Here is a 17,028-nt window from a genome sequence, read left to right on the forward strand (position 1 = left end):
GGTAAATTAAACTCAGAATAAAAAACTTAAAAACACATTAGTGTCAGATAAAATGAAAATATTTAAATACCTGACATTTGAGTAAATGCAAATTTTGACACAGGTTTCTTTCAGTTTGTAATATTTCAGCTCAAATCTCTTAATCAAAATCAATGTCTATATCAGAAAGCTGTGACACACAATCAATGCATTCTGGTTTGGCTCCGGACTGTAAACTGTTGCCCAGTGCTAACTTTTCTGCCATGGATATTTATGAAAACATGGAAGAAATTATTGTTGAAATGAATGGTGTGGAACAAAATTAACATATATGGCAAGATGTTAAGTTTTATGAAATATTACAATAAAATTGTACTTGTCAATGGTGCAGAGTGCACATGGACAAATGCTTTTTCATATGCCAATCTGACCATTTGACTATTACAGGATGAGAAGGCGAGTGCTTGTATAGTGTCATGGAAGCTTGGAAAAACCCTAGTTTAATAAGCCCTTGCCAACAGAGTCTATTGGAAAAACCCTAGTCCAAAAAGCCCTTGCCAACATAGTCTTTTGGAAATAACCCTAGTTCAACATGCAATGATATACTGGAGCCATAGTTCAATCAAATTATAATGGTAAAAGAAGAACATCAAACTCTTTTAGATCATTTTCAAGCTAAGTATCATACAACCTTGGTCATGATTCCTCTTGAAATCTGCCTGTAAAAAATTCAAAACAGAAATGGCTATGCAACAGACCTGACAACATTCTGCTTTAACAGTGTAAAATGTTTATCTTATTCTCTAAAACTAGAGAATAAAACAAACCCCAACTTACCCATGTTGACGAGGCCACTGTTGTTGTACAAAGTACCAAGATGAGGCCCAGACAGGGACAGCATGGTGTGCATCTTGGGAATCAGGTGGGCAAGCTCTTGTCGTGACAGGGCAGATCGGATAATTAGGTTCCCAAGAGAATGACCCACAAAGCTGAAAATAAAAAGAAACCTTAGGAAATACAGTCTAGAAATGATAATGCTATGCAAAATTTCCACTTAAAATGGATTTAGCCAACCATTGGGTAAAAAGACAAAATTGTAATGATCTGCAATGAATTGCTCCTTTTCATCTTGTTGTATAAAAGTAACAATAGGATGATGTTAATTTGCTTTAATTTTTTATTATGGAAAAGATGTTAAAAACAGCTTCATCATATCATTACTTTGTGAGCCAAACTGTTACTAGAGGAGCCAGTTGTAGTACAGTTCTGGTATACCATTGCTAGAGAAGCCAGTTCATACGTAATTCTGGTAAAGCATTACTAGAAGTCATCTCAAGCATAATTCTGGTAAAGCATTGCTAGAGAAGCCATCTCACATTTAATCTGTTAAATAATCAATATAGAAGCCAGCTCATGCATATTTCTGGTGAAGCATTGCTAGAGAAGTCATCTCACACTTAATCTGGTAAATAATCAATATAGAAGCCAGCTCATGCATATTTCTGGTGAAGCATTGCAAGAGAAGTCATCTCACGTATAATTCTGGTAAAGCATTGCTGGAGAAGCAATCTCAAGCACAATTCTGGTAAAGCATTGCTAGAGAAGCCATCTCCAGCATAATTCTGGTGAAGCATTGCTAGAAAAACCATCTTAAGCATAATTCTGGTGAAGCATTGCTAGAGAAGCGATCTCAATCATAATTCTGGTAAAGCATTGCTAGAGAAGCCATCTTAAGCATAATTCTGGTAAATCATTGCTAGAGAAGCCATGTCAAGCATAATTCTGGTAAATCATTGCTAGAGAAGCCATCTCAAGCATAATTCTGGTGAAGCAGATCCCGCAAAATATTCCTAACTTTGATCGAAATCAGCTAAATCAGTTTATTGAAGTATACAAAAGTGTTCCATCTGGTGCTAAGGAAACCACTCTAGAAATAAATCTTATTTTAAAAATATTTCCTTAAGTTTAATAAAAACTGGTTTCAGCCATCCTAGAGAAGAAGTAGGAAAAAAGGTTTTAACAATGGTTGATACTGAAGCCAGTGCTGTTACGAGTGCCACCACACACAAAATGTAATACAGCATGTCCTCAGAAACAATCCTATCACATTTGATTCAATTGGCTCAGCCAATGTAAAGATGTCAAAATTAGGTTCTCCTCCTGGGTATTAAGGAAATCACACTATTTGCTGTAGTGGACACCTAAAGACCTTACTTTTGTTTTGGAAAAAGCATGACCAAACAAACTATCCTACCAAGTTTGATGAAAAATGGGTCAGCCATTCATGAAAATAAACTGAAAAATGGTTTTCCACATGGTTACAATGAAAGCCATATCAATGACAGGGCATCCACCCCCATAAAAATTTTGATTGATTAAGTCCTCAGAATCATTGCTACCAAGATTTATTAAAATTGGCCCAGCTGTTCTAAAGAATAAGTAACAAACAGGTTTTCCACTGTGATGCTATGAAAGTCATACCATTGCTTGGGGAGCCACCTCAGACACAATTTTGAAAACACATGTCCTAATAACACTACTACCAAATTTTATCAAAAGGGTTCAACACTGACCATGTCCTACAAAATATTTATACCAAACTTTTTATTGAAATTGGCTTAGCAGTTTTATGGAAACATAAAAGAACAGTGCTGATGGATGATGCAAAACAGATGATGGAAGACGTGGACAATGTATGACAAATGATGGCCGACATGGATGATGCACAACATATGATAAATGACTCATGCCAGACACAATGTTACACCATAAGCTCACAGGACCCTATGGAAAGTAAGCTAAAAAATAGAAAATAAATACTCAAGAAGTAATCATATCTAGCTATATACTGGACAAATAAAAATAAGTAGATATAATAATAAAAGAACTGATTCTTGTTTTGTCTTTACCTTTGTTCGGGAGTACCAAAATGGAAGGTGAATGTTACAGTAAGTGTGCACACATCAGATAATATTAAATTATTCCCATAAGAGAATATTTTTCATTGTCTGCTGGCAGACACAATGTGATGTGATTTGTGTAATTCCTGATGCTGCACCATTATGTCATAACATTTTGTTATGGCCTTTCCGCAACTGCAATGGCATTTTAACCATACTTAAACAAGTTGAATATCAAAATGTTGCTTTAAATCATGTAATAAAAATGGTTACAGACATCTTGTTCCAACGAATATCATGTCAGATGAACCAAAATGCTTATGATAATTACGTATGTTTTGTGTTCACCAAACATCAAGGTTCATAAAACTTCATATTCACTGAAACTAAGGTCATTAGCTGTGTAAACTACACTAAAAAGTCTCCCACCCATGGTGGGTCTTATAGGTCAACACTCATACTGCTGGTGTCAACACTAGTACCATCAAAGTGGCCAATTAAACACATAAACCAGAATGTGTACATGTCAGATGGATGCATATGTTTCACCTAAAGAAGCTTTAGATCAAAATGCATGGAAAAACATCCAAATTAAACAGAAGCTATAATTACATAAAAATATGACTTAACAGGCAAAGTCATACTTTAAATACATCATTTTATATGAAGCAGAAGAAAAATTTAGCTTCATTCAAAGACTACTAAGCAGGCATGTCCTTCAAAGGTTATTAAGTAGATATGTCCTTCAAAGGTTACTAAGTAGATGTATCCTTCAGAGGTTACTAAGCAGACATATCCTTCAGAGGTTACTAAGCAGACATATCCTTCAGAGGTTACTAAGCAGACATATCCTTCAGAGGTTACTAAGCAGAAATATCCTTCAGAGGTTACTAAGCAGATATATCCTTCAGAGGTTACTAAGCAGACATGTCCCTCAGAGGTTAATAAGCAGACATGTCCTTCAGGTTACTAAACAGACATGTCCTTCAGAGGTTAATAAGCAGACATATCCTTCAGAGGTTACTAAGCAGACATGTCCTTCAGAGGTTAATAAGCAGACATGTCCTTCAGAGGTCAATAAGCAGATGTGAATTTGAGGCATACAGGTGGGTGCAAAGGATGGATGTGATGTAAAGAAATGGATAACATTATAGACCCTTCCAATGTACATGGTAGATGCATAATAATGTGACACTTGACAGATGTGCATAGTACTCATCACATGAAAAGCATATTGAGTCTAGTGTACTTTTGGGTGGTTATTGCCAACTTGTATGACACTAATATACTGACTATTGTGTACTTTTGGAAGATAATTGAAACTTGTGTGACACTAGCATACAGAGTTGTAGTTTTGGGAGTGTATTGCAGACTTGTGTGACATTAGCATACAGAGTTGTAGTTTTGGGAGTGTATTGCAGACTTGTGTGACATTAGCATACAGAGTTGTAGTTTTGGGAGTGTATTGCAGACTTGGGTGACACTAGCATACTGAGTTGTAGTTTTGGGAGTGTATTGCAAACTTGTGTGACACTAGCATATTGAGTATGGTGAACTTTTGGCAGGTTATTGCATTAGCCTAGTGCAGTCCTTGTTCGGTGATAAAATCTACCTAAATGTCCGATCCTTACCTTACTCTGGCCACATGCAGGCCATAGAGGTCAATATGGCCTAGTATCTCACTGACAAGACGGTTAGTCATGGTATCAAAGTCAGCAAATGTGTCCTCTTGGTTGCTCTCTGACATTAGGAATTCCAATTTGTACCCTGGCAGGGCAATCTCAAGATAGATTCTGACCAACCTGAGATCAGCACTGTTACCTAAGGATTTTAAAAGGAAAACATTTTTAATAATAATTTGAAATGCTAATTATTTATTTACTCATGTGAGAAAGAAAGACTTATAACCACCAAAGCGACTGAAACTTCAACTGACTGCTCTCTTGAAAGGTAAAGCTGTCCAACATGGTTTTAGACAGTATATTTGTATCTTAGGACCAGCATCTCTTAAAATATTGGGATGGCAGATGGCACATTAATCATACAAGACATTCCCTTTTTGCTAAGCCAACCTTATCTTGAGCAAGGAAGTAAAGAAACATTACCATTGAGCCAAACCTAAAACTTGATCAACCTGTGGACATACTGTACATCTGATGGGCAGACAGATGGACAGGCACATGGCCACCAAACTGACCCCAATGACGGGCATCAGATGAGGTAGGTTCAACAATAATTACCTACATTGGCAATAATTGCCTCAACGGTTATATTATTTTTTTCATTCACACCACTAATAATAATAATAATAATGAGGACTTTGTATAGCACCTAATCTATAGAAGCTCTTAGCGTTTTACAACATTAGACAACACCTATAAGATAAAAAACATACAATGATATGATTACAAAAACAAACACCATGAAATTAGAAAACATTAAAAAAAAACATGCTGAGAATATTTAAGGTAGGAAACATTATTAGGTCTTTAAGTTTGTTCAGATACTGATACTGTCTGCACAATACTTGCAGGATATGTTTCTGTTGCATGATATTTTGCAACTATTTATAACACTCCTGCCTAAATAAATTGTAAGTGGTACAGTCAGTCAAACCTTGAAAACCCTATCAAAACGCTGAACAGTGAAAACAGGATTTGAATCAGTTGTAGTGTTTCAAATTTTGCATGTGAGAATATTAAATGGAAAATCTGGGCTACATTATAATACAAACTCAATCAAATGAGTACATTGTATTCATAACGGCAGTAAAACTGGAGAACAAATGGCCCATCAATTAAGAAATCAGCCTTGAATTTGAAAATTTTCTGATGCAGGAGGTTTGCCATTTTCTCATCAAGAGTACTGTATTTGTGACACATAAAGCAATGCCGGTTACTGCCTTGTTAGTAATCAGTAGTGTTGTTCCGATTATCGATTATAATCGATCATCAGTTGGTTGAGCGAACCAATAAGATAATCGATTGTGAAACTCCATAATCGATTATATGTAAAGGGAGATTACATTTTAGTTGTATGCAAAGGGAGACTACTTTTTAGTTGTATGCAAAGCACAAAGGTTAGTAAAACTCCCAGCCACTAAAGATGACCTGAAATTTATTAATTCCCTTCACAACTACAAATATAAAACCATATATTTCATAAGTGCAGAATTTTATAATTAGGAACATAAGCCATTATTACATGATCAAGTTGTTAAATAGTTGAGTTAATAAATTTAAACACATTTTGATGATTTGTTTCGGTTTTAAATGCAACATTATTTGTAGTATTTGTAAACAATGACAAACAAGAAAACCATGTCCTTCTACACTTAAAATTATAGACACATCACATATGAATGAAAGAATTTTGGAAGATTGTAGCAGTATTTCAGTTGCATATGACTTATCAGCCATAAAAAGTTGCGTTCATTTAACAAAGAGGTAGAACAAAAATAACAACACAACAGACAAAAATGTAATATTATTATCAGGTTAAAGTATACATGTCATTAAAAGAGATTACTCCTGTACATTTACTAACATCTTGAACTATTGTTATATAACTGAATAACAAACAAAAATTAAAATTTGCTTTTAGTAACCGATTATAATCGATTATCAGTTGGTTAAGTGGAACCAATTATCGATTATGAATTTCTGACCGATTCCCATCACTAGTAATCAGGTCTAATGAACTTGACCCAATAAACCTGTGTATGTGAGAAAGAGAGAAAGAACACATGTGTATACCATTATAATAAGTGTAAGTGAACTTGATAAAATTTCAGTTGCAAATTATCAGCTACATTGTCTTATAAAATAACAAACATAATATAAAGCCTATTCATTTACAAAAATTTAATTTAAATTCACAATGCCTACTATCATTAAATAATGAAGTCCATCACATGCTTTGAATTATGTACCATGAGGTTAGCTGACCATGTCAAATGAAATATACAATCCTTGACCAATCTGTTGACCAGATCTGTGAAATGTGATTGTAGGCTTACCAGCACTAATAAAGTAAATAAATGAAACAGCATTAATAGTATTTGAACATTTTCATATATAACTTAACTCCTCTATTTTTAAATTACTTTTTATAAAGGTCAGTTGCCATCATTTACAAGACTCTGATTGAGAAAAGCTGTATGTGTTTTACATAAGTTATGCATGAAGAAGTATTTATTGCTTTTAAAAGTGTAAAATAATTATACATACATATCTGTTGTATTATTATTATCCAACTCAACAAACAGTGTGCCAGACATTATTAAATAAAACATTATTTAAGTACTCATGGGAATGTATGCTCCTGAAACTATTCATCCTAAATAATTTTTACCCATGAGAGATGTGCTAGTGCAACATCATTTAGAAAAAGCATTAATTCAGTCTTTCTCTAAGTAGAACCATCATGGTGCAGTGCTCTTATAATGAAATTTCAGCCTTTATCTTGTTTGGATTTGGATATTTTTTTTTTTAAACTGCTTTAACAATTTTTCAGTTATATCAGTATGATGTCTGCAGTGTGGCAGTTTATAGTGAGGTTTAGCATGGGGGCATCATCCCACAGACATGTAGCATCATGTCCCACCCAGTTACATTATCCTGAAACCAGGTCAACCAGTCCTAACACTAACCTCTTAATGCTGAGCATCAAGTGAGGCAACTGCTAGTACCATTTTTATACATCTCTGGCATGACTCAGCAGGAGTTCAAACCTGTGAACTCCTGCAACCGAGGCAGATGCTCTAACCACTTAGGCCACCAGAGCAGTCATATGTCTTGTTTGATTAGACACAACATTGATAAATGGTACAATAAATATTTAATGAGATTTTATACATAGATAACAAGTCTGAAGGCTGCATTTTCTCTTTAAGAATCTGTTGGAAGAAAATTCTTAAATTGGTAAAGATTTTAAATAATAGTTTAGTGACCAGATATTAAGAAGTCTTAATATGACGCTACTCAAGGTATTTATTTAGTATTTTGAATGTAAAAGATTTGTCAATTTTAAACAAAGTATTTACTTGTCAACATGAATGTCCTCACCAAGAGAAGCTAACAATATAAAGATTGGTACAGAAGAAAATACGAGAGTCAATCAAGTAAAAACTGAAGTCACAGAAGCTACACTCCTTGAGATGCATCCACATACCAATATTCATATGCTAAGGTAACATAGGGCCAAGGACACTAAGGGTGAATCAAACAAACAGCTGAAAATGCAAGAGACACTCAAACATGAAAATAAGGTTACTGTGATCTAGTTTTGGTATGGTCAACTTATTCTCCATGAGATGCCTCCATATGCCATGTCATGAGTGTAGGTGAAATATAGGGTCCAAGATACCAAGTGTAACAAAAATACAAAAGTCACTAAGTGTGAAAAATAGGTCACATTTAGCTTTTGATCGGTTGGCCTAATTAATTTGATATTGATTCACAATGCAAATTTCATAAATGTAGGTGAAATAAGGTATGGTTAATTTACTTTCTTAGAGATGCAAACACATACCGAATTCATCATTATTGGTGAAACATGGTCTAAAACATTGAACAATTAATGAATAAATAGCAAAAGTTATTTGAGTGTGACTATATGGTCACACTGACCTAGTGTAGATATATTTGTGTTACTTTTTCATCATGATGTATCCACATATCAATTTTCATGAAAATGCTAAAGTCATTGAAGCATGCAACATAGGTTTAACATGGCTGAATGCTTTAAAAATCCTGAAACAGGAAGAAAGACAAAGGAGTCATGTCGAGATTCAAGGCATGGTTAGATTTGCCTCATATCTGGGGAAAACCTTACTCCATGTTTAATTCCCAAGAAACATTCCATGATGTAAATTATCTAAAATACCAAACTTAGGTAATATCAATTTCAGCTTGAGTGTTTCAAAACTGTGGTATATGGAATTATATTGTTTTAAGATGCAAGTTTAAGTGGAGTGACTTACAATAGGTCAATGAAAATTACAGAGGAATCAAAATCTGTTTAGCAAATCTGAGGATAAAACTGACAAACATTTGCAAGATAAAGGTAGATGTATCACAGAGTGCAGCAGTCATTTTGGTTGTGACCAAATTAGAACTACATCCTGTTATAATGTTGTCAAGATCACTGGGGCACATGAAGGGAACTATTCATTTACATTTCAAATTCTTGCAACTGTACAAGGATAAAATGAAGGGAAGAAAATGGAATAATACTGCAATATTGTTTAGCAGTCTGTGTTAAAATAGATCTAAATGAATATTAAAAATCTAGTCCACATCTTAGAAAGAAACCAAATCTTTGATTTCTGAAAGATGCATGCTTAAATTATCACTTTAAATTCAAGGCATTAATAATTTCTTGTATTAATCAAAAACATAAAAAAGAGAGTCTGGATGTACTGTAAATGAATGAGCTTTCTGTATAAACTTGAGGGTATTTAATTACCGTTAAACTGTAAAATTTGTCTTGAAATTCTCTTGGAAGTGCAGTGTCAATATATTCAGTAAGTGGAGTATAAGAAAAAGGCCAAATACTGATCCAAAACCTATATTCCATTCGAGAAGTTGTTGTTGTTGTTGTTGTTGTTGTAGGGTTTAATGCCATTTTTCAGCACACGATAGGCTATACATGGCAGCCAGTATTAATGGTGGAGGAAGAACCCGGGAAATCCCCGGAAAGAACCACCGATCCACGAGAAGCTACTGGCAAGCTTTCTCACATACCCACATTGGCCGAATTCGAGACTTGAACCTAAGCAGACAGAGGTGAGATGGCAGTGATCCGTAACGGAGAGTGCTTTAGACAACTCGGCTACTCGGGACCCCCATTCGAGAAGTAATCAGAAAATTCACTTGCTGGTGACTGCAAATTAAATCCATTCATATGCCCCATACAACACAGGCTTAGCCCTAGCTATGTACATGTACATGTTGAGGGTTGTACAATATCTTCAATAAAATGCCAAATGCCTAATTAATTTTTAAAAGTATATATTGAAAATATGTTAAAAGAATGTGTGAATAAAATGGAGATAGTAATAAATACATAACCACATGTGTTTTGTTCCGAGTTGTGGGATACAATGTGGGAACGTAGTCACTGTCTGATAGCCTTGACATTCCTATGCCATATCAAACTTGTTCTTTCTACCATATCAAACTTGTTCTTTCTACCCACTCCAAAAAAAGTTTTGCCTATAGATCAGTATGTAATAAATACTTATCTATAAGATGATGTACATTAACAAGAAAGTTATATAACAGAAAAAGCTGAATATGACAGAAGGAATCATGGTAATTTAATTATTTGAACAACAAAAGAAAACAAGTATGATCATCTCACACCTGTCTATAAAAGTGTGATGTTTTTTCTCTCACCCATGCAACAGAGAAATCTACTTGTGATTTTTTTGTAACCCTTTGCACTGATTCCCAGTCTAACAGCACTAGACATGCCTCGTCTGGAAAGGATTTAGTTTCAGATAATATTATCCAGACCTTCGTTATTCAATGAAATGAGAGAAACAAATCTCTTCATCTCACTTTATCAACAGAAGCTATCAATCATTCTATTGCATGTTGTTATCCTCATACAACATGATCTGGGGAGATAACTGAAAACTCCAACTTACTGAAATAGTCAACATCAATTTAAACTGTTTAATCAGCAAAAGACAAATATTTAGAATTCAAGAAATAAAAATGTCAAGGAATCCTACAACTCACCTGATCTGAGATACACAAAGTAGGAGTCCATAACTCTGCGGAATGCTAAATCAAGTGTACTAACTATTGATATGACCATGTTGAGTCTCCTTAAATGCCTATATAAAATTGTCAAATTGCTACATTATAATTATATGGGATATTTAGTTATTTTGTTCCTAACTGGTGCCCCCCTCCCACACTAGGAAAGAAAGTTTTATAATGTTCTTACCATCTAATCCATGACAGCAAACAATCAGATGGCAGCCATCTAAGGTATCCTCTGCTTCAGGAAGGAGAAAGTATGGACTAGTTGAGGCCATGGTTGGATATTCACTAAAACAGATATAAAAAACTCTTATACAAATAAATAAGAGAACCTTAAATAAAACAACCTCGGAGGGGGATCTTAAGCATAGGAGATAGCCTTAGGTAGGTTGGGGTGTAGGCAGGTATTGGTATTTGTTTGATGATCAAAATGACTAAATTATGTCTTCCAAGAAACTGATACATGTACTTTTTGTGCCTGTCAATAAAATATAATAATGCTGTTAATAAAATAATTAAACAGGCAACAAGGTACAAGTTTGTATAGTAAGTAATGCCAGCAATATCATAATGTTATCTTTAATTACTAATTTTGTCTCTATAAAGCTTTTAATTGCCTCAAGCTGTTTGATATAAACATGAACTAGCATCCAGAAAACAAATTAAAACTCAAGTCATTGTGAGCTACCAAATGTTTGCCACTATGACATAGTATAAAAGACAAAAACAATATTTTTTTTAAATGTTCATTTTACAATATCAAAGTAGAGGAACTATGAGTCGGTACAAACCAGAGATTAATTTTTATACTTTTTTTTAAACCACTGTTCATAACATCTGCTTCAGATGCCATTATCATTTTCCATCCAAGAAGTCAATTTAGCTGGGTCACAGACCTTTGAGCAATCTTGAAGTCACAGCCAGGTGACCACTAATGCAAGAATACTTCATGTATCAGAATCAGTCTGACCATAGTAAAGGCAGTACCCACTTGTTTTTCCATTCGACAACCCTTTGATCCAGCTACAAATCTGATACATGTATAAGTTAAAAGCCCAGTAGAGTCCAATAATCAGTTAACATATGGTAAGCACCTGCAGATTGCAGTAAAGACATCAAATTTGGAGTTGGATGATATTTAAAATAACCCAACAATGGTGGAGGGTTTCAGAGTGTTATTTTGTTACTCTGTGATGAGGATGAATTCTTGGGCTTCAAACCTGATGGCATTAGTGATGTTTATAGGTTACTGTGTATCACAAAAGTGTGGACTTTAATTTCATTGTTTATTCATAAGATACAAGGAATAGGTAACTTATTACAACATATTATAAATAAGATCATTTAAGACTATTAGTTTTATACCTATAAGAGAACTCATGTCAGGTGCTATGAATTTATATGGATTATATTACATGAAGATGGACAAAATGTAAGTTGTCAATTTGTTTGTGACATATTCCACTCAATAATATAATTGTATGTACTTTATGCTGGTGTGCTTTTTATTTTCCATATCATTCCATCCATCCAGTTTGGTTCAGATGATTTTTCCAAAGTGCAGCTCGACTCAAGTCACCCATTACTGACTGACTTTCAAAATACACCCTGACTGGGGGGAGGGGGAAAAGAGAAATTTGCTTTTTGAAGTCCTAAAAAAATAGAAGAAGGGTGACTGAAAGCAGAGTTGTCTTATGGGTGAGTATATATGGTAAATGAAAGCAAAACAGAAGCTTAAATTTAGGACCAGTTTATGGTTTTGAAGTTTAAAAATGAGAAGTAGTTTTACTTCTTGAATAAAGTTTTCTGTGTGTCAATGAATCAATTTAGCCAAGAAATTATTTTTGACATTTACCAACAAACTGATCATAATATCAAGTTATCAATCACACTAGCATTCTTTCATTTGTAAATCATGTAAAGAATGATACTACATCTAACTTATTTTTACCAATATTAACATTCCAGTCAATATCTTTTTAGGTCCTGGGTAGTTAACTAAAATGCTGAAAAAGTGGGCTATAAATGAAACAGTATTCTCTTACATACAGTAATATGAGTGTACTTCAATCTTACAGTGGTATGAGTGTACTTGAATCATAGTGTTATGAGTGTATTTCAATCTTACAGTGTTATGAGTGTGTACTTCAATCATAGTGTTTTGAGTGTGTACTTCAATCTTACAGTGTTATGAGTGTGTACTTCAATCTTACAGTGTTATGAGTGTATTTCAATCTTACAGTGTTATGAGTGTGTACTTCAATCTTACAGTGTTATGAGTGTATACTTCAATCAAACAGTGTTAAGAGTGTGTACTTCAATCTTACAGTGTTATGAGTGTGTACTTCAATCATACAGTGTTATGAGTGTATTTCAATCATACAGTGTTATGTGTGTGTACTTCAATCATAGTGTTATGAGTGTGTACTTCAATCATACAGCGTTATGAGTGTACTTCAATCATGCAGCATTATGAGTGTACTTCAATCATACAGTGTTATGAGTGTACTTCAATCATACAGTGTTATGTGTACTTCAATCATACAGTGTTAAGAGTGTACTTCAATCATACAGTGTTAAGAGTGAATTTCAATCATACAGTGTTATGAGTGTGTACTTCAATTATACAGCATTATGAGTGTCCTTCAATCATAGTGTTACGAGTGTGCTTCAATCATACAGTGTTATGTGTACTTCAATCATACAGTGTTATGAGTGTGTACTTCAATCATACAGCATTATGAGTGTACTTCAGTCATACAGTGTTATGAGTGTACTTCAATCATACAGTGTTATGTGTACTTCAATCATACAGTGGTAAGAGTGAATTTCAATCATACAGTATTATAAGCATACTTCAATCATACAGTGTTAAAAGTGTACTTCAATCATACAGTGTTAAAAGTGTACTTCAATCATACAGTATTATAAGTGTACTTCAATCAGGCCATGTTATGAGTGTACTTCAATCATAGTGTTAAAAGTGTACTTCAATCATACAGTGTTAAAAGTGTACTTCAATCACAGTGTTAAAAGTGTACTTCAATCATACATTATTAAAAGTGTACTTCAATCATAAAGTGTTAAAAGTGTACTTCAATCATACAGTATTATAAATGTACTACAATCATACAGTTTTATGTGTACTTCAATCATACAGTATTATGAGTGTGCTTCAATCATACAGTATTATAAGTGTACTTCAATCATACAGTATTATAAGTGTACTTCAATCATACAGTATTATGAGTGTACTTCAATCATACAGTATTATGAGTGTACTTCAATCATACAGTATTATGAGTGTACTTCAATCATACAGTATTATAAGTGTACTACAATCATACAGTTTTATGAGTGTACTTCAATCATACAGTATTATGAGTGTACTTCAATCTTCACTGTCCTAAGACAAACATTTCCAGTCTTTGCTAATGTTGCACAACTGGTTCCTAAAATGTGATATACAAAGACAGAGTGCCCACTCTTTATAACACTACATTCAGCCACAAAAGTGGCCCACATTATATGTGAAAAAGCCTTATACTGGAAAAATGAAAACAAGTTATGCCATGATAGTGCACTGAAACACAAAAATAAAGTAGTTAAGTAATATGAAGTTACATTATAATTGGATCCCATGAGCAGAACAATAAAGTGAAATACAACAAGGTGTGACCAATTTAATGGCAGCCATTACCAGAACAGGCTCAGTGGTACACTAAGGGACTTTACATATACATATGATTCAATGACTGCTGTGAGAGAAAAAAAAGTGCTTTGTTCAACGAATACAAAATAAGAAAAGGAACTGTCATTTGCCAACACATAGTGCATACCCTCTTCAACATAGAAAAGGTAATACTAATTACAACACTGGCGGTATAGACAAGGTCTCGTGCAGTTAGTACATGCAGGTCACAACACAAAAGAAACTGAAGTCAATGGACAGTATATGATAACCTTAATAAGTATATAACAATGGGCTGACAATGCAATCAAGAATCCATATTCCTAAATTCACCTGCCCATCCAGTCAGTTTCTGCACAATTTTTTAAATTAAAGTCTCAAACAGCAATTTTGGCATCTGTATATAAATAAACTCTTTGTACAGTGTCACCCTGCCATAGCACACTCCATTCTAGTATGAATTTGGATATAATACGATCATGGCATGGCTCCTGAAATTTCAAATACAGGTATTTTACCCTTACATGAAAAATTGTTGTTTTCTTTCTTAAAAGTATGAAAAACAATATGTAAAAAGTTTACAATCATTTTGGGGAAGAGTTTTATTAGGGCAGCTATACCTATGAGGGTCACTAGGAGAAAGAGAAAGAGGTGATCCGACATTAAGATCCTCCTGAGTATTCTTCTTGTGATTTAGAATACCTGTGTGTTGGTTGGAAAACAAATGGTCTCTTGATTTGTGAGGCAATTCATTCCCAAGTAGGTCATATTCAGAGAAAAAAATAGATCTGACTTCTCCAGTTTGGGGATTAAAACCAGCTTAGTTGCTGTCAGGTCTCTTAGTAAATTATGTCTGAGAATGTGTATCAACCAATCATCAAAATCCCAAACAGCTCTAACAATCTTAAGGTGGCCGCTATGATTACCTGGTAAAACTAGGCTGGAGGGAAGAGCCTGAAATTGAAAAACTTCCTTGTGCAGACAGAGCCAAAGGAATAACCTGTGGTAAAGATAGATGGGGATTTCAGACTGATCTGGTGGAAACAAATGGGTGTCCTCAACAGAGGTGTAGGGTCCAAGAAGCAACCCCAGTAACCCTTTCTGTTTGTACAGATAACCCATACAACTTCTGTTATGTCCAACCAGGCCTCTGAAAATCAGCCCAGTCTGTTCACTACAGGGAAACAGAAAAAATAGGTACTTGGAAGATGGGGTGACTCTCTAGGATCAACTACCTTCTTCCCTTGGAGAGTATGAGGAGTCCATGAACTTCATGCCCTTGTCCTTATGACTGCCCTGGTTAGCAAAGCAGGGGTGAAAAGGTGTTTTAAAGACAGTGACTGGAAGTTTCACTGGCACTTATGCTTAAAATGTTTCAGTGGAGGAACCAAATGCACTCTAAGGATGAGGGTGCTTCTGCACCAATTTTACTGGGCCTGGAATCATCGCTGGTAAATGGTGTTGCTGATCTTGTAATTCTTGAGAGGTCACTATAAGGATTAACCTGCCAAATGAGGATTCTCAGTTTAGTGGGGCTGCCCCCAACAGATCTGATTGTGAACTTAGAAGAATCCAAGGCAGAATCTACATAGGAAGAGAAGGTCAGCTGACAGTGAAAGTGAAAGCAATTGTCCCATTATCTTGGCTAAAGCCAGTGGAAATTTCTGTAAAGCAGCTTGAGACAAAGACTCACCCTTAAAGTGTAAAAGAAGGGAGCTGAGAAAATGTTGGCATGCAAAGCTAATGGTACCTAAGGTGTGCACTTCAAGTTCCATAGCTTTGAGCTTCTTGACTGGAATGCCTGTGGAGATCATAAAGACACTTCCAAATACATGCCTTGACCATCTGAGAGGGTGAATGAACCCTGTAACTAATTGTGGACCAAGTGGCAGCAGGGTGGTAGAGGTGACTGACCAACCCCACTGCTGTCTCACTTCCTCTTGGCCTTGGGCCAGCTTTTGTTATATATTTCTTACCTTGGTTGAGTGGGAAAGCAACAAATGGTTGACCTTTTTCTGTCCCCAAGAGCATCTCCAGACTGGAGAGAATTTGTGTGTCCTTGAAATCATTTAAGTCCACTATAATTGACAGTTCATCATCCTTTCCGTACTGATGTGGATCGACAGGATAGTATGTTCCCTCAGTGAAGTGGCTTTGAAATCCTTTTGCAATGAAGATTAGTGAAAGCACCCTCCCTTTCCTTTGATAAGATACCTGAAGGGAATGAGAGGAATGGGAAAGCTTATGGTCTACCTAGTTCACAAACCGATATAATCATGGGCAATTCATCCTAGGCACCAAGGGGACAACTGAGATGTTGCATCCTCACCACACGGTGGTGGGACATCCCCAAGCTCCATAAGAATTGAACAGAAACATAGAATAAAGGTATATCAACACAGACTCTGTCCCTATAGAAGGTAAGTTATTATCTGGTCATTACTAAGGAAGAATAAGGTCCAGTCCTGGCACAGATACCCAGTGCCTTGACCCAATACTTGGTGCCCAGAATTCAGTATCTGCCACTTTGCTTGGTGTCCAGTGCTCAGCAACTTGATCCAGTGCTAGTGACCAGCCAAGAGCAAGTCGAACAATGAAAATTACTATGCAGTCATATGATGAACAGGGAGAACACTGAACTTTTTCCCTTATGCCAGAAAGGTAGTACCAGGAAGTACCTCAG

At 35.2% G+C, this 17,028-nt stretch overlaps 1 protein-coding gene across 1 annotated transcript in view; it reads right to left on the reverse strand.

Annotated features, from left to right (window-relative positions):
• LOC149806566 (protein FAM135A-like) overlaps positions 1-17,028 on the reverse strand; it is a 119,399-nt gene that overhangs the window by 34,030 nt on the left and 68,341 nt on the right. Inside the window, exons 15-17 of the mRNA XM_089954706.1 lie at positions 10,839-10,942; positions 4,511-4,700; positions 817-968 (exon numbers count right to left, since the gene is read on the reverse strand). Coding sequence (XP_089810832.1) covers positions 817-968; positions 4,511-4,700; positions 10,839-10,942 — 446 coding nt within the window. The remainder of the gene's footprint in view (positions 1-816; positions 969-4,510; positions 4,701-10,838; positions 10,943-17,028) is intronic.

Source organism: Sinohyriopsis cumingii, chromosome 1, assembly GCF_028554795.1.
Source record: "Sinohyriopsis cumingii isolate HCF-2022 chromosome 1, ASM2855479v2, whole genome shotgun sequence".
NCBI classification, from domain to species: domain Eukaryota; kingdom Metazoa; phylum Mollusca; class Bivalvia; order Unionida; family Unionidae; genus Sinohyriopsis; species Sinohyriopsis cumingii.